Genomic DNA, 24,203 nt, shown 5'->3' on the forward strand with positions numbered 1-24,203 from the left:
TTCCACTTCAATCCACATCAACACACATGGATTGAAGTGAATACGACAACATCCAAACAAGGCCTAATGTGTTTGGTTTTCCGTAGAACATTATGTTTCAAAACATATTAATTAACTAATTAATTATTATGCAATTTGTCGGATCGAGCCGCCGCAGCAGGGTGCGTTCGTCCCGTGGATCGTTTGGCCGACGCGCGCGTGGGGGGAGATATGCAATGTCAACGCCCCCTAATTAAGTGCATTATTGCCCTAAACTAATCATCATACTACTAGGAGCCTTGATCCATCACTTCTTCGTCGTCTCCGATCCGGACACGTCGCCAGTGACCCCATGGTGACGACGACGTACGTTGCCGGGGCCGAGCCGCCCTCCTCTCGTCGCCCTATAAAACCCCGCGCGCTCTGCTCCAACCCAGCACCAGCAGTAGTAGTCCCAGCACACACACCCGCCTCTCTATCCGATTATAACCAAGTTGTGGATCGATCGGTTTCAAAATTTGAAACCCAGCACCACCACCACCCCACCCCACGCGGCGGCGGCGGCGATTGCGGCGGATGCCCCGCTGCTAGTAGCGTCGGGTGATCGGGTCGCTCTACTAGGAGTAGCTAGCTAAGGCACCACACGCACGCACCGTCGTCGGCGACCGATCGGAGGCGGGCGAGGAGGATGGCGGCGAACGGAACGTGCCCGGGGCCGATGAAGGCGACGTCGCAGGGGGCGTTCCAGGGGGAGAACCCGCTGGACTACGCGCTGCCGCTGGCCATCGTCCAGATCTGCCTCGTCGTCGTCGTCACCCGCGGCCTCGCCTACCTGCTCCGCCCGCTCCGCCAGCCCCGCGTCATCGCCGAGATCATCGTGAGTTACTTTCTCTCCCTCCCTCCTCCTCCATAGTCGATCGCATGCTGCACTACTTTTCCGTTCCGCCCATCCAATTCCCCCGCCGCCGCCGCCGCCGCTAGCTGCAGCGCGGCCGGCCCAGAAATCCCAGATTGTTGATTGCTTCTTAGTTTGCTCGTCAGAATCTTCGACGGATTATTAGGCCGGGATACGGTAGCTGGCACTGGCATGCGTAGTAAGTGCGTGCGCCGGCCACGCTAGGGTTCGGCGGGCCGGCCGGCCGGGATTTCAATTGTGGGTACGCGTCCGCGTCCGCGGGCGGCGGCGCGGCGCGGCGCGGCTCCGTTCAAATTCACATCCTCTCCGCCCACCCGGAGGACGGGCTATTCGTTCGTTCATCCATCCACCCTCGCTTCCAGGTTTGATCTGTCGGTCGGTCGTCGTCGTTGCCGCCGCCGTCCTCGCGGCGGGTCCGACGGGGATCATGCGCGCGGTCCACTCTTCCCCCGCCCCGCCCGGCCGGCTGGTAGAGAGAGAGAGAGAGAGAGAGAGAGAGCAGTAGTTGGACGCACGCTGCCTGGGTCGATCGGTCGGTCGGCCGGTCGTTCTCCGCCGCTTCCTCTTTGGAGTAACACAAGACTACAGAGTAGTAGATACTAGATACTCTCTCTCTTTTTTTAAAAAAAAATAAATAAAGGAGTAGTAGACTAGTCCGATTGCGACGGGATGGGACCCAGACTGAAATTCGAGAGGGGCATCGAGAACGAAACGCAGGACGATCTCAGTCACAGGGACGGGACTGGTTGGATCGCAAGAAGGCTGGACAGCGACGTCCGGGCTTTTGGCCGACTGTGGGTTTTGGTTGACTGCATAGGGTTTAGGGTGCGTGCGTGCGTGCGTTTCCTGCGCCGACTTGAGGACCCGTTTCTTTAAACCGTGTCCATGCCCTTGTTATATTAACTGCACATCAGACGGTAGTATATATGTAGTCGGTCACAACAAGTGCATGTCTTATTTTTTCTAGAAAAAATAAAAAGTAGTATAGGAGTATACTCCCTTCGTATAAGATTTAGAAGTTATTTTACACAAAGTTTGGGTTAAATATTGGGAATATAAATTATTAATAACTTTTAAATTGTTGAGTTTGCAAATTGAAAATTATATGAATAGATGTATCTTAAAAAATAATTTTATAAAAAATATACATATATCATTTTTATTTAAAAATAAAAAATCAAAGATGTATTTTGAAGACCGTATCCTTGTCCTAAACAGCTTCTAAAAGGGAGTTATAAGTAAACGGTAGTCGTTGTCCTTAGAGTTTGCTTGTACATGGGATAAATAAATTTGCTTGGCCATCCCAAGAGTGGTGGAGATCTATAGGATGAAATGATACCATGGGGGAACGAACCTAACACTTGATGCACGGTATTCAACTCAACGGTAATAATACCGTATACAAACTCTTGCTAGCTGTTACATAAATAAAAAAAAAACAACAAACTAGCTAGCTGTCCTTGGTACCATACAGATACCCCGAATCGGCGAGTCGATCGTCATCAGTGCAGTCAAATCAGTAGAGTAGATCGCTCCTGATCTGAGGCTGGCTCCGATGGTGCGGAATGAATGAAGCCGCTGCGCCATGCCATTCACGTGGCGGACACAGCATATCCGGATCTCAGGATCATCTGCCCGGCCGTCCGGCCGGATCCCAAGTCGCTGGGTCTCCAAGCCTTGGGGAGACCCTGCCTGCCTCAGAAAAAACCAGCTGCTGCGCTGTGGGAGATTCTCCTCAGAGATCGATGACAACTCGATCGGGAGATTCGATTCCAATAGCCTCGATCGCCCCGATCCCAGTTAGTAGTTACTATGATCATTATCCCTAATCCCTTATTAGCTTCGGGACTACCCCTTGCAGCAGCCTTTGCATTGCTTGAATTTCCTTGCACCTTCCCATGCATGCATGTCTAGCATGCGGCTCTTGCATGCATGCCTTCATGATACTCAGCACGTCTGCATGTGCATGACAATGCGAGGAGTAGTCTCTCGTCTAGCTAAGGACGGTGGATATGCATGACGTGTGATGTTAATAACTCAACAGTAGAGCTCAATGGCGCCGTTTCTTCTTTCTACACCTCTTTTTTTTTTATCTTTTACAACAAGTAACTAATCTGCTTACGTACCGAGGGACGACGTTTTGAGATATCTGCTGATACATGCATAGTACCAACAACGAACCAATAATAATAAAGCGAAGCGACGACCTCTTCCCGTTTCCGTTGTACTGTAGTACTCCTATCTATTCAGTGGGCTGTTATGTTAGACTATCCAACATGTCCTTCTCCACACGTTCAGACTCATCATATATGTAGTTCTCCACACCGCATGTACGTGTCGTTGGCTATCCCATCAGCGACCTTTTGCTTCCCCTGCGTGCGTGTCTAAATTATGTTTATATAGTCACCAAAGTCAACACAAGTTTATACGTATAAATGGACGGTATCTAAAACACCACAGCAAGCTAGTCAGCACACAACAGCAAGTGTATAGAAAACTAGGCCGCGGGCTGTGTTTTATATATGCATTATTGCAAAGGAAATGTAGACTTGCTGCATGCATGTCCACCTCTCTGCCAACCTACCTAGCTAGCTGTCATGGCCATTGACCTGCTGCACATGGATTGCTTAATCGAGAAAAAGAACACAGATACCACATACCAGTTGCATCAAGTACGTACTAATTAAACAATATTTTCAATTGTAGCGAGGGAAGCAACGGCTATTAGCGCACGTATAGTATATTATTCCATTATATTCATGCTTGCTTTTCAAAGTAGAGCAGCCAGTGCTTCTTTTATTCTTGCATGCTTATTTCTATCATTATCAACAGCCATCGTGCATTCATCAAGTGATGCCTTTGGAAATCACATACTTTACCATCAGCAATTCTTCTAGTTTAATTTCTGATGAAAACTGGCTCTTCAAGTTGTCTAGTGTCACTTAAAACTACGAAGAATGAAGGGCTGTACTTATAATCTCACTAATTGAGTCCCTTGATCCTAAAAAGAATACAATTCTAGGTCTTGAACAAGTCAATTATTTTAAATTTAAATACTTATTCAATAATATGCCTCCGATCCTAATAGATTTACTATGAACATGTATTCTATATAATTAATATATAGTGACGCTTATTTGGTATTATAAATAATGTTAGTAACTTTTGTATATATATGTAGTTAAATTTGAAATTATTTGACTCCTTGATAGTTTTGACTCCTTGATAGTGATAATTAAGTTCTTTCTGGGACTTAGGGAGTACTTGCAATTTTTACATATTATTTTCTTTATATATATATATATATATATATATATATATATATATATATATATATATATATATATATATATATAATATTCCTGTGCATGTTCTGTACTCTATATTGTGTGTTTAATCACAATACACATTACAGCAACAAAAATCGTTTCAATTCTAGCTATACCACAGACCGTTTTGTTTTTCACGACCGAATTGATCTGCATATGCATGCATGCATAAGTTCACCATGGACGAAGGTCTGATGATTTGACTGAATATGATGATGCAGGGAGGAATTCTTCTAGGCCCATCGGCGCTGGGGCGGAGCCACAAGTTCTTGAACGCCGTGTTCCCAGCTCAGAGCATGACGGTGCTGGACACGCTGGCCAACATCGGCCTGCTCTTCTTCCTGTTCCTCGTCGGCCTCGAGCTCGACATCTCCGCGATCCGCCGCACCGGCAAGAAGGCCCTCGCCATTGCGCTCGCCGGCATCAGCGCCCCGTTCGCGCTCGGCATCGGCACGTCGTTCGCGTTCCGTGCCACCATCGTCAAAGGCACGCCGCAGGGCCCGTTCCTCGTCTTCATGGGCGTGGCGCTCTCCATCACCGCTTTCCCGGTGCTGGCCCGCATCCTCGCCGAGCTGAAGCTTCTGACCACGGACCTCGGTCGCATGGCCATGTCCGCCGCGGCGGTCAACGACGTCGCCGCCTGGATCCTGTTGGCGCTGGCCATCGCCCTCTCCGGTGACGGCTCGCCGATCATCTCGCTGTGGGTGCTGCTCACCGCTGCCGGCTTCGTCATCGCCATCTCCCTGTTCCTTCGCCCGGTGCTTGCCTGGATGGCGCGCCGCTCCCCCGAGGGCGAGCCCGTCAAGGAGGTCTACATCTGCGCCACCCTCGCCATCGTCCTCGGAGCTGGTTTCGTCACCGACACTATCGGCATCCATGCCCTGTTCGGTGCCTTCATGGTGGGGATCGTCGTCCCCAAGGACGGGCCGTTCGCCGGCGTCCTCATCGAGAAGGTGGAGGATCTCATCTCGGGGCTGTTCCTCCCGCTCTACTTCGTCTCCAGCGGCCTCAAGACCGACGTGGCGACCATCAAGGGTGCCAAGTCCTGGGGCCTGCTCGTGCTCGTCATCGCCAACGCTTGCCTCGGCAAGATCGGCGGCACGGTGATCACGTCCCTGTTCGTTAAGATCCCCGTCCGTGAAGCCGTCACTCTCGGGTTCCTCATGAACACCAAGGGGCTCGTGGAGCTGATCGTCCTCAACATCGGCCGCGACCGCAAGGTGCTGAACGACGAGGCGTTCGCCATCCTGGTGCTCATGGCGCTGTTCACCACCTTCATCACGACGCCCATCGTGATGGCCATCTACAAGCCGGCGCGGCGGACGGTGCCGTACAAGCGCCGCACGGTGGAGTGCGTCGCCCCCGGCGACGCGGACAGCGAGCTGCGCGTGCTGGCGTGCTTCCACACCAGCCGCCACATCCCCACGCTGCTGAACCTGGTGGAGGCCTCCCGGGGCACGGCGCGCCGCCGCCTCGCCCTGTACGCCATGCACCTGGTGGAGCTCTCGGAGCGGTCGTCGGCCATCAGCCTTGTGCAGCGCGCGCGCCGCGACGGGATGCCCTTCTTCAACGGCAAGGAGCAGCGGACGGAGCAGGTGGTGGTGGCGTTCGAGGCGTTCCAGCAGCTGAGCTCCGTGCGGGTGCGCGCCATGACGGCCATCTCGGACCTGGACACCATCCACCGGGACGTGATCGACAGCGCCGCCGACAAGCGCGCGGCCATCGTGGTGATGCCGTACCACAAGGCGCTCCACCACGACGGCAGCTTCGTGTCGCTGGGGTCGGCGTACCACGCCATCAACAAGCGCGTCCTCCGCGAGGCGCCCTGCTCGGTGGCCATCCTCGTCGACCGCGGCCTCGGAGGGCACGCACAGGTGTCGGCCAAGAACGTGTCCTTCTCCGTGGCGGCGCTCTTCTTCGGCGGGCCCGACGACTGCGAGGCGCTCGCGTACGCGACGCGCATGGCCGAGCACCCGGGCGTCGCCGTGACGCTGGCGAGGTTCCGGCCGACACGGCCGCCGCAGCTGGTGGACGAGGCCGAGAGCGCGGCCGACGAGGCGGCGGTGGAGGCGTTCAAGGCCAAGGTGGGGGCCGTGAAGGACGGGTCGGTGCGGTTCGAGGAGCCCGAGGCGTACACCAGGGAGCAGGTGCTGGAGACGATCGAGTCGCTGTCGGGATTCAACGTGTTCGTGGTGGGGCGGATGCCGCCGGCGGCGCCGCTGGTGGAGAAGCCCGACGAGCTGGGCCCCGTGGGGAGCTACCTGGTGTCGCCGGACTTCAGGACGTCGGCGTCCGTGCTGGTGATCAAGAGGTACGACCCGGCGACCAACCCCAAGAGCAAGAGGTTCGACCCCAAGGCGAGGCCGCCGGTGGCCACGGAGGAGGATACGCTGGACGAGGAGATGGGGATGGGCAGCTCCACCGTGGTGCCCGTCATGCAGTCGCCGATGAGCAGCGACGACATCGTGTGAGTACGTGTACGTATAGACACGACAGACGACGACCGAGCTGCATTGCATGCGCTCGCTTGCGCTGAGGTGGACGACGCGTGTCGTTGTATGTGTATACGTACGTAGTCGCGTATTGTTTCCTGATAGTGCTCCACCTGATGACGAGCGTTCCTGGCCTCGATCACCTGCGTCGTTACATATGGTCGCGACGACGTGCGGTCTTATAGGAGAGATGAAGTACTGAAAGAAGTGTATATATATATATATACTATACGTGCTTACTGTGACATCTGCTGTTGTACGACTAGCGTACGTACATGCATGTCTTGGGCTACTAAGTTACCCGTACTGTACGTCTGTATTCATCAATGTATACGGCTCCTATATTTTTTCCGTTCGTACTGTGTATGTATTACATTGATGAGCGCTTGTGAAGATGCTCGACACGAAAAGTGAGCAACCTGTTTAGATTTTTATCAAAATCTCTTGTGAAATTGGCGATTAACTATGGCGGTTATGTTATACTAACCACCTTAGTTAACCTATTAATCGTTGCGACATTTCAGCCTAGATTAATCGAGGTGGGTCACCGATCTGTCCACCTAAGGTTAAAAAAAGGTCGCCGTTAAGATATTTTTGAGTGTTTCATGAGAGTTCAGAGCTGGATATTCAATTTTTCAAGAAATTAAACAGCAGAATAGTAATTCTACGAGAAAGGTAACTAATCCATTTCAATCAAAGTGAGCCAAATTCATTTAGTTTTTTTTTCTGAGCAGGGCCAAATTCATTTAGTTGGGGTTTGGACCACTTGGGTTAAAAGCCTCTTAAACTCGGGTCTTGTTTAGTTGTGAAAAGATTTTGGATTTTGATACTGTAGCACTTTTGTTTGTATTTAACAATTATTATTCAATTATAGACTAAACTAGGTCTAAAAGATTTGTCTCGTAAATTACAGACAAACTGTATAATTAGTTTTTGTTTTCGTTTATATTTAGTACTTCATGTATGTACCACAAGATTTGATGTGACAGAAAATTTTGAATTTCGTGGTGAACTGAACAAGGTCTAGAATCTGAGTAAACAGTGCAGCCAAAAGTTGGGCAGAACTACGAGGTGTCTCCAAAATTCGTTTTCCAACGGCATTATTTACACCTTGTTTAGACCTGTAAAGTTTTTAGATTTTGACACTATAACACTTTTGTTTTTATTTGACAAACATTGTTCAATCATTAAGTAACTAGGCTTAAAATATTCGTCTCGTGGTTTACAGTTGTACAATTAGTTTTTGTTTTATCTATATTTAATGTTCCATACGTGTGCCGCAAGATTTAATGTGATATGGAATCTTGACAAGTTTTTTGTTTTTGAGGTAAACTAAACAAGGCCTTAGTTCCTGAGAAATTTTGTAAAATTTTTCAGATCCTCCATCACATCGAATCTTGCGGCACATGTATGTAGCATTAAATATAAATTTAAAAATAACTAATTACACAGTTTGCCTGTAATTTGTTAGATGAATCTTTTGATCATAGTTAGTTCATAATTAGACAATATTTGTTAAATACAAACAAAAGTGCTACCTCGTTTATTTTGTAATTTTTTTTAAAAAAAAACCAAGCCAAAAGAGAAAGGCCTGTAGCCCAACCCCAAAATCAGTCTGGGCTCCGCCATCGCCACGTCATCGCTCATCAGATAGCGCGCTTCCCAGTCCAGCGGGGCCACCTGCTCTGCTCGTGGTTCGCGCACGCCCAGCCCAGCAATGGCGCTCCGGCCGCTGCTTCGCCTCCTCCTCCCATCGCCTCCCCACCGGAACCCTCCGCCGCCTCCCTCTTCCCCACCCGTCGCGTCCACCAGCCGCCGCGCCGCTGCCGCAGCCGTCCTCCTGCTCTCCGCGGCCGCTTCCGCCCCGCCCTCGCGCTCCGCCCGCGCCGAGCCCGAGGGCGAGGACGTCGACGAGGCCCGCGTCGTTCGCTTGTTCCAGGTACGGGTACCACCCCCATTCCCACCGCTGCGGAGCACTACCTACCCTAACCCCTGACGCTGGACGCGGCGCGAGCGCGGTTGTATGCAGGAGGCGTCGCCGTCGGTTGTGTTCATCAAGGACCTCGTCGTCGCGGGGCCGCAGGGCCGGGGAGGTGGCGGGGAGGAGGACGATGACGAGGGGGAGGGCGGTGGCGCTAAGGTGGAGGGGACAGGCTCGGGATTTGTATGGGACTCCGCGGGCCACATTGTGAGCGTCTTCCTGTTTCCCGTTCTGTTCGAATTAACTAGGAAATCCAGAGGTGGAATTGCTACGGTTTGGGTTATTTTTGTTTACGCTGGTTGTTGATACATGTATGTAGATGTTGATTTCTATGTCCCGATGATGTCAGTGACAGCTATCAGTTTTGTCGTCCGGCTCGGAGCACTGATCTGAGCATTTTTTGCTCAAGGTCAAGGCCTCAAGTTACTGTGGTTTTGACAAGTCCGTTGCTGTCTATTCACTAAATGTGGTTATTGATGCTAGTGTCCTTGTAGTGCTTCACTGCTTATCTAAAATTACCCAGATCAAGACCTAGCATGGTATTTCAGTCAAAAAGACCTAGCATGGTTCCCATTCCTGCTATAACGTGATATGTGCCACCTGATACAATCAGTAAATCCAATAGATTTTCAAGCATTTTTTTATAATTGTGTTCATTTGTATCCTGTTATGTTGTGGTGCTTGGTAGTATAATTACCTTGGCGCTTTGAAATATATATTTGTGAATTTAAGAGTCCTATGAGCAATTTAATTTGTTGCTTCAAATTTCAAAATTTCAGTGTTTGCATTGGCACATCAGGTGACAAATTACCACGTCGTTGCAAAATTAGCTGGAGATGGATCTGCCTCTCATCGCTGCAAGGTTGGTTACTGGTATTTGCACTATTGAGTACTAAGTACACACTTACAACTCATCCGCTGTTTTTTCCCTTCAACCATTTCTTGATGGTTTCTGTAGGTGTTTTTGGAGGATTCTAGTGGCAAAAGTTACTCGAAGGAAGGGAGACTAATAGGGTGTGATCCAGCGTATGATCTTGCAGTTCTGAAGGTTTGGAATTTCATTAGTTGTGGCTGAAGTTTCAGTGATGTCAACTTGGTTCGGAGTTGTGATCTTTGAATTCAAGATTAGTGCTGCAGATAGATGTTGACAGTGACCAGCTGAGGCCTGCTCTGATTGGCACATCACGGAGTTTGCAAGTTGGGCAAAGCTGCTTTGCCATTGGGAACCCTTATGGATATGAACACACTCTAACTACTGGGGTAATGATTCCTCGAGTTGTTCAAAATTTTTGTTAAGTGCACTTCTGAAATTCTCAAGAGTCCATAAGTCCTATGTCAATGCATCGTGTAATCATGGATAATGTTACCGTTACACACCCTTGTATATCAAATCTAGAGTATCCTGATGTGTGATCACTAAAGTTTCTTGTAGGTTATTAGTGGATTGGGGAGGGAGATACCATCTCCCAATGGCAGAGCGATCCGTGGGGCTATACAGACAGATGCTGCTATAAATGCTGGTAATGTCTTTCTTCATTTTGTATGATGTATGGACTTAATACCATCTCCAGTATCCAATCATCTTTTCTAAAAAAAGTTCACAAACTGATTTTTGGTAAATGATGGCAATTATTGAATTTGATGAAAACAGCATTTCATTCGTTTGTTTCACTTCAGCTCCCTTGAGTTGTATTATATTCTTTAATCACAAGTGTCATCCTTTCCTGAAAGAAATTTAGGTTATCCAAGTGTGCTCATGATTCTCAGATGAAATGTTTTGGCCATATATGCATCTGTTTTTTTCTTCTTCTTTTGTTCCTGTGAATGGATAAGGCTTTTATAATTTGCGGTCATGCATTGATTTTGTTGCTAGGAAAACATAAGGATTAAGAATGTCTCTTTCTCCCAAAGGAAGATAAGGAAGAGTGCCAATGCAAGCTATGTCAGACATTAATAAGCAGGGTAGAAAACTGCTTTTCTTATGAGCAGTAAGGATGGTCAACAGATGGCATAACTTGTTGGTGCGTTGCTCATTGCATAGAGACTCAAGCTTCTTTGGGCCTTTTGGATGAATTAGATTTGGCCCAACTCGGAGTCTCCTAGGCATGAATTAGAATACTAAGGGAACCTGGGTCTCTCCTTTCATCTGATAGAATAAAGAGTGCATTGGATTCTTTCTTGGCAGTACGGCATTACTAGGCCTGACACTCTAGTTATTTTACTAGATAAGTTGACTGTAAGTACATCATTGTAACTATAACAGTTATCTTTGTGCTGTTGGCTAGTGGTTTTATTTGCACACTCTCACTATTTTGGGAAATAAGTTCTTTCTCTTAGTTATATAATCAATATTAGTTTTGATGCTATCTGCATGGTTTACAATGTACTGGGCTGTTTCATTGTGTGAAGAATGCATGGTGGTTAGTCTGACTACAGGAATTCGGAGAGAGATTTGGTATTGCCTAGTCAGCATGAACAGTTTGATGAGACTTTGTAACTTCCTTGAGGTGTATCAGAACTGTATTTTGTCTGGTAGTTAAGATAGATCAATGTTTTCTGATCGGCTTATCGTTTCTAATCGGTCTGGCACCGATCAGGACGATCAATCGACGATCAGGACGATTAATCGACTCCTGATCGGTCTAATCGTCCATATAATCGTCCAGCATAAAGCAGGACTATATAAGTATATATCATATATATATATGGTATATATACCATATACTATATATTTATATATTACACATCAAGCATCAAGACTATATTTCTGGTTAGTTGACTATATTTCTAGGCAGCAGGGAAGAGGGAGGAGGAAGCAAGCAGCAGCGGGCTACTTGGATTGGAGCTGGAATGGGGAGGAAGAAGCAGGCAGCAGGGAAGAGGGAGGAGGAAGCAGCAAGCAAGCAGCCCACTGCTTGGATTGGAGCTGGAATGGGGAGGAAGAAGCAGGCAGCGGAAGAGGGAGGAGGAAGCAGCAAACAAGCAGCAAGCAGCACGAGCAGGAGCAGCAGCTCAGTAGCTGATGGCTGGAGTGGGAGTGAGGACTGAGAAGAGAGTGGGGGTGAAGTTATAAGGGAAACCCTAATGGGCCTAGCCCAATTAAATATATCCCAGGCCAAAAGCAGCCCATCTGCCAGTCAACTCTGATCGATCAGGAGGCCTGATCGTCCGATTAATCGACGATCAGGTTTCTGATCGCTCTAATCGAATCGGAAGCCCTAATCGAGTGCTACAGACCGATAAGGACGATTAATCGCGATTAATCGGACGATCAGAAAACACTGAGATAGATGCCCAATGATCATAAACCGTGTTTTGTCTAGTACTACAGATTTATTAACTGTTCTGCAAGCAGTAATGCAGGAATTCTAAAAGAATTCCACCTCCCATTTTGCATTTATCCCTCTTCTTTCTCATCTTCTCAAGTCTTGGTGCTTAACATGCATTAGCTGAATAGGAATGTCTAGCATGCATATAAAAGTTCCATTGCATTCCATATTTACGAATTTTTCTTACTTCCAGGTAACTCCGGAGGTCCACTTATTGACTCTTATGGCCATGTGATTGGTGTTAATACAGCTACATTCACACGTAAAGGTAATGCTTCTCTCATGTATTGAGCAATTTGTATTTCCTCAGTATGAAATCATAGATGTCTCATGACATGCTATCAGTCCATTGTATGCTATGTCTGAGAGATGCTTTATCTTTTTTCTCAGTTGTCAGCACATAGCACAATTTATGCACATCTCAAGAAAGTATATTTTAATCCTCCAGGAAACATTTTTTTTCACAGCCATGGGGGGAAACTTTCATTTGGAAGAAACTTTTTGGGGAACAAAAGACACTATGGTTGTAATAGCTGCCATGTATTTTGTGCCTTTTTTTGTCCTGTTAAGCCCTGGCTCCAGTATGACAAAAAAGAACGGTCAACAGAATGATAGATTGAAAAATCAATTCAGATTTCGATTGTATTCCCTAAGCAGCATGCAAAGTTGCTATTACCCCATGGTCAAGACCCATGGACCATGTTGGGTTGGCTGATCTAGTCTCCATTTTGCCTTGGTTTGTGGGGAACCTTGATTTTCTATGTGAAATCATAGGTCATAGTCATACTAAGATGGCACAATTAATTCGACTACTTGCTGCACTTTATCCCACTGTGCATTTCTAGTCAAGCGAAACTCCACAGAGCCCACGCTTCACGGCTTCAGGGTTCTGTGCCCACACGGACTATTCCATGCGACATTAACATTATGCCCCTCAATTTTAGAAAACATGCTGCAGTGTTGTACGTCTAGAAACATAGATATAGATCTTGAGCTGTGTGGCATGCTGTGTACTGGCTGGCCATGAGATCTCTGTCTCTGGTAGTCCTGTAAACATAATAACACCAAGGAAGATACCACGAATTGAATTGGGTTGCATTAATTATATAGGCAGATACATCTGCGTGTGTGAGATACTGGTCCAGAAGATATACTGAACTTTACTGTGCCAAATCTTTCCTTTTTTTTGTTTTGTTTTCCAGGATCTGGGATCTCATCCGGGGTGAACTTTGCCATCCCCATCGACACTGTGGTACAGTCGGTCCCCAACCTAATAGTATACGGGACCTCTGTGAGCAACAGGTTTTAACTCTGTTGTACATTATCCATTTCAATGCATGTCCTCTGTCTTTGCTACACTCATTATTCCATATATGTGTACTTATGTATATTATTTCTCATTTGGATCATTGGATCTGCGCAACCTGAGCATACCGCTCGTTATCCCCTGCTGTCGAAGTTATCCACAGTTAGTGCAATGTTGATATGGTAGCTCTAGTAATATACTAAGAACTAGATGAATTATCAGATGAGCTTCATCAGTGCAGCCTCAAGGAAGATCACCTCTTCATGTAGCCTGTAGGCTGTGGTCAGGTCTCCGTTCTTTGTTCACCACACGAAGGCGGTCCAAGAAAGGAACGGCACGAGGAAGAGGAAGAAACGGAGGGCAAGGGGAACCTGACCGTCATTATGGGCGACGCAGCTGCGCCTGCCAGGATTTAGAAACCATTCTCTTCTGAATGAAGATGAATATCCATACGCGAGATGTTACATTAATCTCAGCATGCCATATCGTTTCCACTTTCCAGCCAAAGCAGAGGGGGACATTTCTTTCCTGGGGTTCTCTGAAATATAGATCACTCTCATCTAGCACTGTCATCAACATTAATCAGCAAGGCAATTATTCCCTGGAACAATCATTAGTGGTCAGTCCCAGGTTCCAGAGCGCAGGAGAGCAAACACAGCTACCCATCATTGACCATTAGGCAGGGGATGGAACACTTGAGATCCTCATACCGCTTACCTACCTTGGCTTTGCCTTGCACCTTGCTCAGTCAGTCATGTTAACCTCTGTATGATATACTCCTACGTGGCAAGCCATGTCGCATTGCTACCAGCTAGCTCCCGGTGTTTGTTTGTGTCTGTGTCGGAGTCCAGTGCCGGGCCGCCGGTCCGGTCGCCGTCGTTAGGCGCGGACGACGCTTCTAGAGGCTCCGGCGCTGGCCCGTCCGCCGCCGCCGTGCCGGAGCTGCGGGGTCTCTTTCAGTGTCCGATCCGCTGCATTATTTGCGGCGTCGCGTACCGGTCGCCGGCCGGTCGGGTCGTGGAGTTGTCGCCGTCGGCCGGCCGGCCGGCCGGCCTGCCCGGGCGGTCACCGTCCCAGATATTTTCTTCGCTTTCAGCTGGCTAGCAGAGGTAGCACCGGCCATCCTTGGCTCCGCGCGCCCCCATGCATGTGCGCTCATAGCTTTTGTATGTTGGGAGAATTGGCTGTGTGACATGCAGAATGATGGTCATTTGACAGCGGACACTAGAAAAAATTAGATTGCTCAAAGGCACTCCATTTCTTGTAAAATTTGCTCGCAGACACTACGTCTAATCAAATATTATTACAAAATAGATATAAAATCATACAAATGCTAGAAAATTATACCATAAATTATTTTACACTCTACATGATGAGAACTATAGTGTAAAAATATTATTTTGCACTGAAATGACCATTTTGCCTCTCTTCATAAATAGACAAAGATAACCATGCTTAATTAGTTAATATATTAGTAATATACTAAAAATACTAAACAATATTTTTACACTATAGTTCTCATCATGTAAAGTGTAAAAAAATTTATAGTATAATTTTCTAGCACTTATATGATTTTATATCTATTTTGTAATAATGTGTAATTAGACGTAGTGTCCGCCAGTAAATTTGACAAGAAATAGAAGTGTCTTTGAGCAATCTAATTTTTCCTAGTGTCCGCTAGCAAATGGCCACCATTCTGCATGTCTCACGGCCAATTCTTGTATGTTCTACCTACATTTGAGTGTGCAGAGCGGCGTGTAGGCAAACGTGTCATGTGCCAGTCGTATGAGGCCAACAAATCTCTGGTTCCATGCATACGTGTCCGTGGTGTGTGTTGATAGTTGGTATCACACGTCACACGTGCGCAGGTCATCTCACACACGTCACACGTGCGCAGGTCATCTCACACGAGTGGTCCAGCTCGAGCTGCTGACTAGTAATATGATCTGATGATCACTACTGACCTGTGAATTGAATAAGACGATGATGGATTCATGATTATGGATATCCCAAGTTGAGTCTGATCATGAGACATAATTGTGTGTTTATGCATGGCTGTTAAATGAGGCATGATGCATGTTCTAGACACACCTCTTCGTTCCGGTTCCATCATGAGCCTTGATGAACTCCTGTCCTGTCGCACGAGGGGCCCCGGGCTGTCCCTGCCACGCGTTCCAGCAACACTCAACTGCTAGTACACCGATTGATGCATGCGGACAAGCTTGCTTGGTATGTAGTAATATGATGATATGAGGTCAAGCAATAAGACACGATTTCAATCCTAATCTATAGTCTGGTGCATATTTTCAAAAAAAAAAAAAAAAACAGCCTACAATGCCTTGCATTGCGTCATCATATCGAGCTCCATATCATTTCCAATAATACTCAAATCTTTTAACATGTTGCGTTGTTGAAGGCGAGCACCTTAACAAAGTGAAGACCTATCATACATAGGATTTTACGCCGATGTCTTACTGCCACGGAAGGTGGTGAAAAGGGATGTATAGGAGGGCGTGCATGCCCTTCTTCTTCCTAGTTTTCGCGAACAGAGAAGACATTGGCTTTATCACTGGATCACTCCACTAACTGAGGGGCTTCTACTTTGACCTATGTCATAGAATGTGTAAGGCCATCTTCGATGGTGATGAGAAAGATAAGGTCCTCAACGTTTATTAGCAAGCGCAAAGCCGCTAACTATTTGTATATAAAGGAAGCCACTTATTAGGCCCTCGACAGTGTGTGCTTGGAGTAATGCCCAAAGAGGAGAGAAAATTTAGGCACCATTCTACACACTGCAACCAGTGATGCTATGTCTATATGATGCTTCAAAATTCAGGAGCAGTGCATGTACATGTGTCGATGCTCAAATACTAAACAATACTATCTTTACTATAGCACAGGCCAGTAGACACGAGAGAATCAAGTTCAGGAGAAGAGAGAGAAGCAATATTTTATTATACCATGACCCCAAACGAAGACAACTTCGGTGCCAAAATTTTCAGCACACTATAACATTGTTTGAAGCTCGATATATACCTGTTTCTTGTTGTGGGGACTATACTTTTTTCTGGCATCACTCCTACACTGCGGAAGGCCTTAGAGGACTTAATGCATATGTATGAACGACGTAGACTATACAAAGTAATAGCTGAGTGATTGGTTCAACTATTAATTTGTATATGGCTATGTTATGTATGATGAAGCCTACACTAGTGGCACGGATTTCTTCACAAGCCTAGTAGTCTTTGCAGCCACATGTTGCTAATAATAAACTTGCTACACCCCAATATTTCCTCCAATATTGTTTTAAAAAAAAGATTTCCTCCAATAATCATGCTCTCCTGTCAAGTGGCTTTAGGTCACTTTCTTCTTCTTCTTCTACCGCTGCTGCTGCTGCTGCTTCGTCTTGGCTGGCTGAAAAATTAAAAGCTACTGTTGATGTTGATTGTTGTGAGAAAAAAACATTATTTTATAACTAAAAAGTAGTGCTAATAAGTTCGCGAGTAATGCTAATGAAAAGCAAAAGTGATGGCGTATAGGCGCCTGCCTGCATCTACACTCCCCGTACAAAGTACTAGCTCGTTCCATCTTCTCTGAACAGAATTGTAGAAGTCTCCCCGAGTGCCCTCGCATCTACTCCTACTGACAGTGACAGTAGTAACTGTATCGTCACACGTATTTCTGAACGAAGCATTGCCTGATGGCTCTGGTGGATTACATTACATTACATTACATTAATTCTCCACAGCGTAGTCATGCATGAGATATTTATCCATACGTGTCTGCATTCAGCGTTTAAGATTAACTGATGGCCTGGTGCCTGCGTTGACAGGTAATTTGCAGCACTTGTGTTACCTAGCCGCAATGCAACCGGGCGAATATCCTTCCTCCGTTTTAAGTAAAATAATTTTTAAATCTGAATATATTTATATAAAAAAATTAATATCATATTAGATTAATTCAGTTAAAATTCAGAATGTTTGACATAATCCAAGCCTATACTAGAATTGTAAAAAAAAAAAAATAGACGGGGCTAGTAATATCATCTAGCTTTAATTTGAGCCTTTACAGCTTTAGAAATATCTATCTAACCTCAGGAAAGGCAGGCATGGACGAATTGAGGTCATGTATGTCGTCGTATGATCCATCCAAAGCTTGGCAGCAATAAAATATGGCATGCAAGAAAGTACAGCGCGTACGTAGTGGTGGAAAAAGGTTTGTCTCCGTCAATGGCGGCATGGCCAGGCTCTGTGATTGAGGATGATCTTGTCAGGAAAAGCTTCGGCCGCCAACGCATGCAAGCGGCCGTGCCCGCCCGGCATGGCATGGCATGGCATGGCAGCCGGCAGGCAGGCAGGCAGGCAGGCCAACTTGGCGACGCCTCTATCGCCTCGTGCCTCGCGGCCTTCGCTCCCATCCATCCAGCAGGTCAAGTCACATTGTCACAGGTAGAGAGGTAGGGGTCGCAGCCGGCTGCCCACCACGTGTCGCCACCCTATCCGTCCAGGGGCCAATTATTATTCCATTTTTTTATACTAAGTTTGTTCTTTTTGTTTTGTTGTTTGTTTTCCCAAATTATATTAAACAGATCGAGGTCAATTTGGGGTGGATGCTCAGCTCCTACCCACTGTATATATATATTGCTTGGTTTGGTGATGCAATTTTGGCCAAGAGGAATTTTTCGAGCTCGACTGATGATCATTTGTTGGCTGTAGTTTGTCCTCTTGAATTCGAGTCCTTCCATCAGCTGGATGGAATTAAGTGATGAAACAAGCATATGGATCTGTTTGGTATTGCTCTAAATAACTTCGGCACTAGATCGGGGAATCGGTAAAGCCAAACACGGTGACTCTATTGGCTCCTAGTTTATTTTGGGAAAGAGAGAAACCGACTCCTCGTTGCATTGTACGAAGAAGCCAGAGCTGGAGCCTCCTGAAGCTGTACCAAATATATGAACTTTAAGATTTATAGGTGAATCTGCATGCATCATTCTCTCCAAAAGTTAAAAAAAAACTGATGGATTAATTATTGGATGGGTAATGTATAATCAACTACTTATTAAGATGTAATCGCAGTCGACCGCACTGATAAGAAAACACCTCATCGCATTGAGAGGTACAAGTATTTTTTTCCCCTAATAACCTAGCTTCAACTTTCAATCTACAGATATACTCTACAGGCCAGTATAATGCTGCCATTGTATGCAGGCAAACAGATTTGGGCGTGGTACTACAACAGTGACAGCTCCAGTATAGCAACAGCACGCAATTACTAGTTGTCAAAGCAAGTCACTGTTAAGACAGGTGTGTGCTGCTAATAAGTAGTGGCGTCAAGAGTCTAACGTTATTGGCGCCAAGTTTCCCAACGTGTCGATTTCTAGATTGTATCAATCCCAAGTTAGTTTCAGGCAAGGAAACATTGAACCGTGCATCATTTTCTTTTCCAACAAAGAAGCACAGTTTATTTACTCTTTTTGAAGATATACTAAAGAATTGTGCACTTTTGACACTTTAGCCGAGTAAACAATGCAACAAGTATCGCCACCTGGTAAGCAAATAAGGTTATTAATTGTTAGGTTAAACTACCTTGTCCTTTTACCTCGCTCCAATCATGTAGTATATATGTCACACAAACGAGAGCGTGCAATGTGGGTCAATGTAAAGGTGTGTCTCTTGTTGGAAGGTAGTCAAGGTGGATCGATATGGACACAAAAGCACGTTGTCTTGTTGCTTGTATTTGTGTGTCTAGACTCTTTTAACAATTTCAACATATGGAGATTGCAAGAGCTAGCTAGATAGCTAGCATGGTTCTTGTGCCTTATCTCCTAGGCAGCATGGGATGATGCAAACATTATTTCCATTTGAGCTTTTACAGATCCATCAAATCAGCCTTTTGATCTCAACATGATATGCTTCACCTAGGTAGCTAGCTATTGATATATATGAATTGTACCCAATCTGATTTGTGGTTACATGCTTAGGCCTAGGCACATAGCGATGTCGATGCGTGAAGTTATTAGTCACATCTGAAGAATATATGACCCCGAAACGAATAAAAAGGTTCAATGAAAAAAAAGAGATTTTTCCTAGTGGTTAATCAAGATAACATCATGCCATTTATATAGACACAAATTGGAAATGTAACAATCTTTAGGCAAAAAATATATGCAGAAATAAGTAACCCAAACATCTTGTAACTATATGGAAATCAAACACAGAATATTACTTCCTTTTTGTCCCATATTATAATTCAATTTGATTTTGTTGTAAGTAAAAAAAATTACTTTGACCAAGTTTTATAAGATATATTAAATCTATAAGTTCAAAGTACTCTATCAAAATATATTTTACAAAAAAAATTAATGAATCTAATTTGACGTTATATGTGTGTATAGATGCAATTTTTCTATAAACGAAGTTAAAGAAACTTGACTTAAGACAAAACCAAAATAAACTATAATTTAGAACCAAGAGAGTAATCATGAACCCTGAGGTGCCACGTGTTCCTACTGAATTGATCCATACAAGGCCTTACCCAATCCAGGACTATAGCATCTAAACACATATCAAGGATTAAAGGGTACGGTAACACAACACTCCGTGCTGTACATTTCCAACTTGAATTTGCAAACCTGCCAATAAAAAAAAACAGAGGTGAATGATTTGGTACAACTAGATTCAAGCTGGAGAGTGAATGATTACTGCTTGTATTTCAAATCACACAAGCTTAAATTTGGTACACGTAACGTGACAGCTAAGGGTTAGTGGCAGTATGTCAACCCTTCTCCTCTAGATTATTACGGTTGGGTAACCACATAGGTTTGGGTTTTGGGATAACTACTACGACTCTCTAGCAATCAATCATAAGCCAACAAATTATAAAATAATCATTGCTAAGTGTCTAGAGGTAGCTGGTAACTAGTGATAGTGATTATGAATAAATTTTAACTTTTTGCTGTTTTAAAAATGATTTTTTCTAGGCATATAAGTCACGGTTTCATCATATATCTCAATATCAAACATTTCATAATTATTGACTAATGACTAGTTACAAGATATAAGCATAGTTATTACTTAACTAAAAAGTGGTACATGGGCTACTATTTGCACAACACTGAACTGCAGCAAACAGTGATGAAGTATGAAAACCAAACTCTACACAAATTAGCCAATAAATAACCCTGTTTTCCAAAACAAATATCTACTCGCAGTGACAGTGCTACTTCCAAGCCTTCCCCACCTGTCAGTGCCAGGCTACGCTACACCACCCTGCTAATGGTAACCTAACCATCACCATTAGCCATCCAATTAAGTTACTGTGCATGACAGACATGCATGTCTCACTGTCCCTTCAGAATTCATGCTTCTCCACTCCCTCCCCTGCATCCGGATCCTCATGTCTCTGCTGAATTAAAAAAAAACACTAAATGGATACTACAAAATAAGAGATTTAGATTGGTCTCCGGAGGCATTATTTAAAAAAACCCGTACCTGTCGATTAAGATCATGAGCTTGAGATCTTGTCGCTGTCAGAAGCTCAGAAATAGTACTGTAATGGTACTGTTCTGATGTGATCTTCAACTGATTTGCTCAACAAGTGAAGAAGATCCATCTCCATCTCTGGCTCTGCTCCTGCGTAGTACCGGAAATCCTGACATCTGTGTTTATATATATATATATATATATTTTTCCTGAGCTCTGTAGTTACCTAGCGTTTGTACTGTCAAGACCTTTCCAATTAATGAAAAACACGCTTCTACGTGGTCTCAAAAAAAGAGAAAATTAAAGAAAAGAAAATAAAGGTGCAGGTATAACTCAATAGCCAATATGATTATAAATCAAGTTTTATAATCAAACTTGATTATTTTCAAATATAAACTCTCCATCTCTGTCTCTTGCTCTGCATATCTTGTCTAATCCTTAGTTTATTCCCACGCGCGCGTGCGCGCCTTCTTACAAAATCAAAAATCCTCACTACTCATCATCTTCTCTGCTACAACTACAAGATCGATCATCTTGGAGTGCTCTGCTACACACACATGGAAAAGAGATGATGATCTGCAAGATCCTAGCAGCCAGACATGGCGGCCGGACATGACATGACATGGAGTGCTCTGCTATACAAACGACTGGCGGCCGGACATGGCGGCGGCGCGCCATGGAACGGAGAACGGACTCGATCGAAGTGGTTGTTGTGCATGTGCGCATGGCGTCAGTCGCGTCGCGTCAGGCGGCGGCGGCTTGCTCCTCCTTCTCCAGCTGCAGCCTGATCTCCCGGTTGAACCTGGCGATGAACTCCTCCACGCGCCGGTTGAGCTCCTCGTCCGACAGCCTCGAGTACTCGCTCTCCTTCTCGTCGATCATCTCCTCCTCCGACGACGGCGGCGGAGGCGGCGGTGGCCGCCTGTCCGTCGTCGCGGCTCGCCGGAGGTGCCGCCTCTCCTTCTCCTCGCTGATCACCACGCTCTTGTCCTGCACCGGGACGAGCGCCTGCGAGTGCGACGGACGGTGCCCGACGCGCTGGTGCCGCCGTCTCGTCGCCCGCCTCTCCTCCCTCTCGGCCAGGCTCCGGCTCGCCGTCAGCCGCCTTGGCATCGTCGTCATCGCTGGCACGACGATTGCGCCGGCGTCGACGTTCGTCGCGGACGGGTTTACGACGATGATGTCTGTGGTCTCCGGCGTGGTCACCGCCGCTCGGTCCCCCCGCTCGACCAATGCGTACGCGCGGTCGTTCTCGGCGATGGGCGACAGGTCTCCGTGCTCCCGGACAACCAAAGCCTGCTGGTCCTTGATGGCCTCCGCCTCCGCCTCGTCGGAGCCACCTAGCGCGTGGTGGCCGTCCTTGACGACGACGGAGACGGTCACCGCCGGCTCGGAGACGGAGACAGCGGCGAAGGAGAGGCCGCCGTCATCATCGTCGTCCGTTGAGGAGGAGGAGGAGGAGGAGGAGGAAGAGGAAGAGCGGAAGAAGAGCATGCCAGAGTCGGCGGCGATGACGATGATGATGGAGTTGGACATGAGGAACCAGAAGGTGGTGTCCCTGAAGAGTGCGGCCGGCGGGACGTGGAGGAAGGAGACGTAGAGCACCGGCAGCGACATCACCAGCACGGAGATGGACACCGTCCTCATCAGCTGCTGCTGCTTGCTGCTCTGGCCGGGAGGAGCTTCCATGTTGTTGAGCAGAGGGAGCATGTGCTGCATATGCCGCCTTCGCCGCCCGCCGCCGCCGCTCGCCGTGGCCTTGCTCTGGAACTATGGCTTGGCTTTGAGGTGCTCTCTGCTGCCTTGTATGTGTGAGAAAGAGAGGTATAGGATGTTCAGTGCGAGGGAGGGCGTGTGGCATGGGGGTTCCTTTTATAGCAGGGCAAGGCCAAGAGGAGAAAGCAAAAATAAAAAAAGAAATGTGGCATAGAGAAATCAATATCTGAAAGGGAAAAAAAATGGAACCACTTGTCAAGAAAGCAGCAGCGCCAGTGAAACTGAAATGGCTTTGAGATTTGTGTTTGTGGTGGAAAGTGGATAGTTGTTGCATCCACTCCCTCCGTCCTAAATTATAAGTAGTTTTAACTTTTCTAGGTACTCCATAGTTGATAGCACGAATAGCAGCCGGCGGCGAAACTATCGTAATAAGGGTATGTTTAGATAAAATGACTAATTGCTAGCTAGATAAAAATAGTCAAAATTAACTTTGATGTATCCAAACAAAAGGGCTAATAAAGTGGACTAACTTTTTGGTCAAGTCTTTAACCAGTTGTTAGCGAACTAGCTAGCTAATTAATCATAGCTAAGTTTTAGCTCCAACTAGTAACTATAGCCATACTATGTGTGTAAATATGCCCAAGTATCGGCCAAAAGCATCTCAGGATGTGGAGGTTGGAGTTTTTTTTTTTCATTATCTAGAAAACAGGGATGAAGCTAGGAAAAACGTCCAATTGATGGCATGTATTCTCATTCGTATATTGTACTTTATGAGGAGTGAAGCATGCTAAAATGCCGGAATTAACATGATTTTGGTACCAGTTCCAGTCAAACGAATTTAATTAGTTTGAATATATGTGAAACCCTCTCTACTACCTATCCCATCTCACGGCGCTCGTGCCATGCTCAAAAGCCATTCGGACAGTATAAGTATTTTTTTTTCATGAACTGCGTCGTCATGTTTTTCATTAAGAGGAGTAAGAATAGTTCATTACAATTTGTCTTGGTAGTCGCAGGGTTACCGGAGAGAGATCGCGATCTAACTTAGGCCCTGTTTGGTTCCTTCTGATTTTTTCCCCTTAGATAGTATTCAGAAATAAATTTACGATCTTGATTTATGACTCTAGAAAAAATGCTAATTTTTCATTGAAGAACATACTACTCTTCTGTGCTAGTAATAAATGCTAATTGCTGTATAGTTGCAGGTTTTGTGGCTGTCTTTGTGACTGTGAGAATGATTGGTGTGTCTAGAGAGTGCATGCAAGCAGAGCCATGGAGACAAGCAGGAGTGCCATCACCGGCAGTTGTGCTATCAGCACTTCTAATCCTGTGGCTGGATTTTCATCTAAAAAAAATCTTGTGGCTGGATGTGAGTACCTGAATTGGGAGGGCACCTGCTGGATGCAGTTGGACCCGGGCATTGCAATATATTTTTTATAACAATTTGGGCAAGCAGCAGCATGCAATTTGCAGGGGCACACCCACTGTTTTGGTTTGATGAGACCAGATCATCAGATGGGTCTGTTTCAAGTGTGCATGTTGGCCGGCAGGCCAAGACAGCTACTGGTCATGGTCACTTGGAGGGATATATGGATCTAGTCGGCTAGTCCTAATGGGACTGCAATTGGAGGGGAAAAATCATGGTTATGGCTTCAAAACAAAAGTGAGTTAGGA

The 24,203-nt window shown here is 46.1% G+C and overlaps 3 protein-coding genes across 4 annotated transcripts; 2 read left to right on the plus strand and 1 right to left on the minus strand.

Annotated features, from left to right (window-relative positions):
• On the plus strand, window positions 431-7,161 carry LOC8084418 (cation/H(+) antiporter 19). Its single transcript, XM_002442506.2, has 2 exons — window positions 431-856; window positions 4,446-7,161. The coding sequence occupies exons 1-2, from the start codon at window positions 668-670 to the stop codon at window positions 6,693-6,695; spliced, it is 2,439 nt and encodes an 812-aa protein (XP_002442551.1). The 5' UTR covers window positions 431-667; the 3' UTR covers window positions 6,696-7,161.
• On the plus strand, window positions 8,351-13,475 carry LOC8071476 (protease Do-like 5, chloroplastic). Of its 2 annotated transcripts, none has more exons than XR_002446652.1 (8): window positions 8,351-8,655; window positions 8,746-8,904; window positions 9,497-9,559; window positions 9,656-9,745; window positions 9,835-9,957; window positions 10,130-10,217; window positions 10,571-10,718; window positions 12,220-12,294. XR_002446652.1 is itself a non-coding variant. In XM_002442507.2 (8 exons), the coding sequence occupies exons 1-8, from the start codon at window positions 8,434-8,436 to the stop codon at window positions 13,333-13,335; spliced, it is 927 nt and encodes a 308-aa protein (XP_002442552.1). In that variant the 5' UTR covers window positions 8,355-8,433; the 3' UTR covers window positions 13,336-13,475. The 2 variants fall into 2 exon arrangements, 1 of the variants encoding a protein (XP_002442552.1); XM_002442507.2 differs by lacking the exon at window positions 10,571-10,718 and adding an exon at window positions 13,229-13,475 and having other exon boundaries at window positions 8,355-8,655.
• On the minus strand, window positions 21,143-22,666 carry LOC8071477. The gene has a single exon (XM_002443525.2). The coding sequence runs from the start codon at window positions 22,530-22,532 to the stop codon at window positions 21,558-21,560; it is 975 nt and encodes a 324-aa protein (XP_002443570.1). The 5' UTR covers window positions 22,533-22,666; the 3' UTR covers window positions 21,143-21,557.

This window comes from Sorghum bicolor, chromosome 8 (genome assembly GCF_000003195.3).
Source record: "Sorghum bicolor cultivar BTx623 chromosome 8, Sorghum_bicolor_NCBIv3, whole genome shotgun sequence".
NCBI classification, from domain to species: Eukaryota; Viridiplantae; Streptophyta; class Magnoliopsida; order Poales; family Poaceae; genus Sorghum; species Sorghum bicolor.

What these genes read in the sequence shown, in the direction of transcription:
- LOC8084418 (XM_002442506.2), top strand. Translation starts at nt 668, where the DNA reads ATGGCGGCGAACGGAACGTGCCCGGGGCCGATGAAGGCGACGTCGCAG. An exon ending in GCGTCATCGCCGAGATCATC is followed by an intron (nt 857 to 4,445) that starts GTGAGTTACTTT and finishes ATGATGATGCAG; the next exon opens with GGAGGAATTCTTCTAGGCCC.
- LOC8071477 (XM_002443525.2), bottom strand. Translation starts at nt 22,532, where the DNA reads ATGCAGCACATGCTCCCTCTGCTCAACAACATGGAAGCTCCTCCCGGC.
- LOC8071476 (XM_002442507.2), top strand. Translation starts at nt 8,434, where the DNA reads ATGGCGCTCCGGCCGCTGCTTCGCCTCCTCCTCCCATCGCCTCCCCAC. An exon ending in CTGCCTCTCATCGCTGCAAG is followed by an intron (nt 9,560 to 9,655) that starts GTTGGTTACTGG and finishes TGGTTTCTGTAG; the next exon opens with GTGTTTTTGGAGGATTCTAG. An exon ending in ATGATCTTGCAGTTCTGAAG is followed by an intron (nt 9,746 to 9,834) that starts GTTTGGAATTTC and finishes TTAGTGCTGCAG; the next exon opens with ATAGATGTTGACAGTGACCA.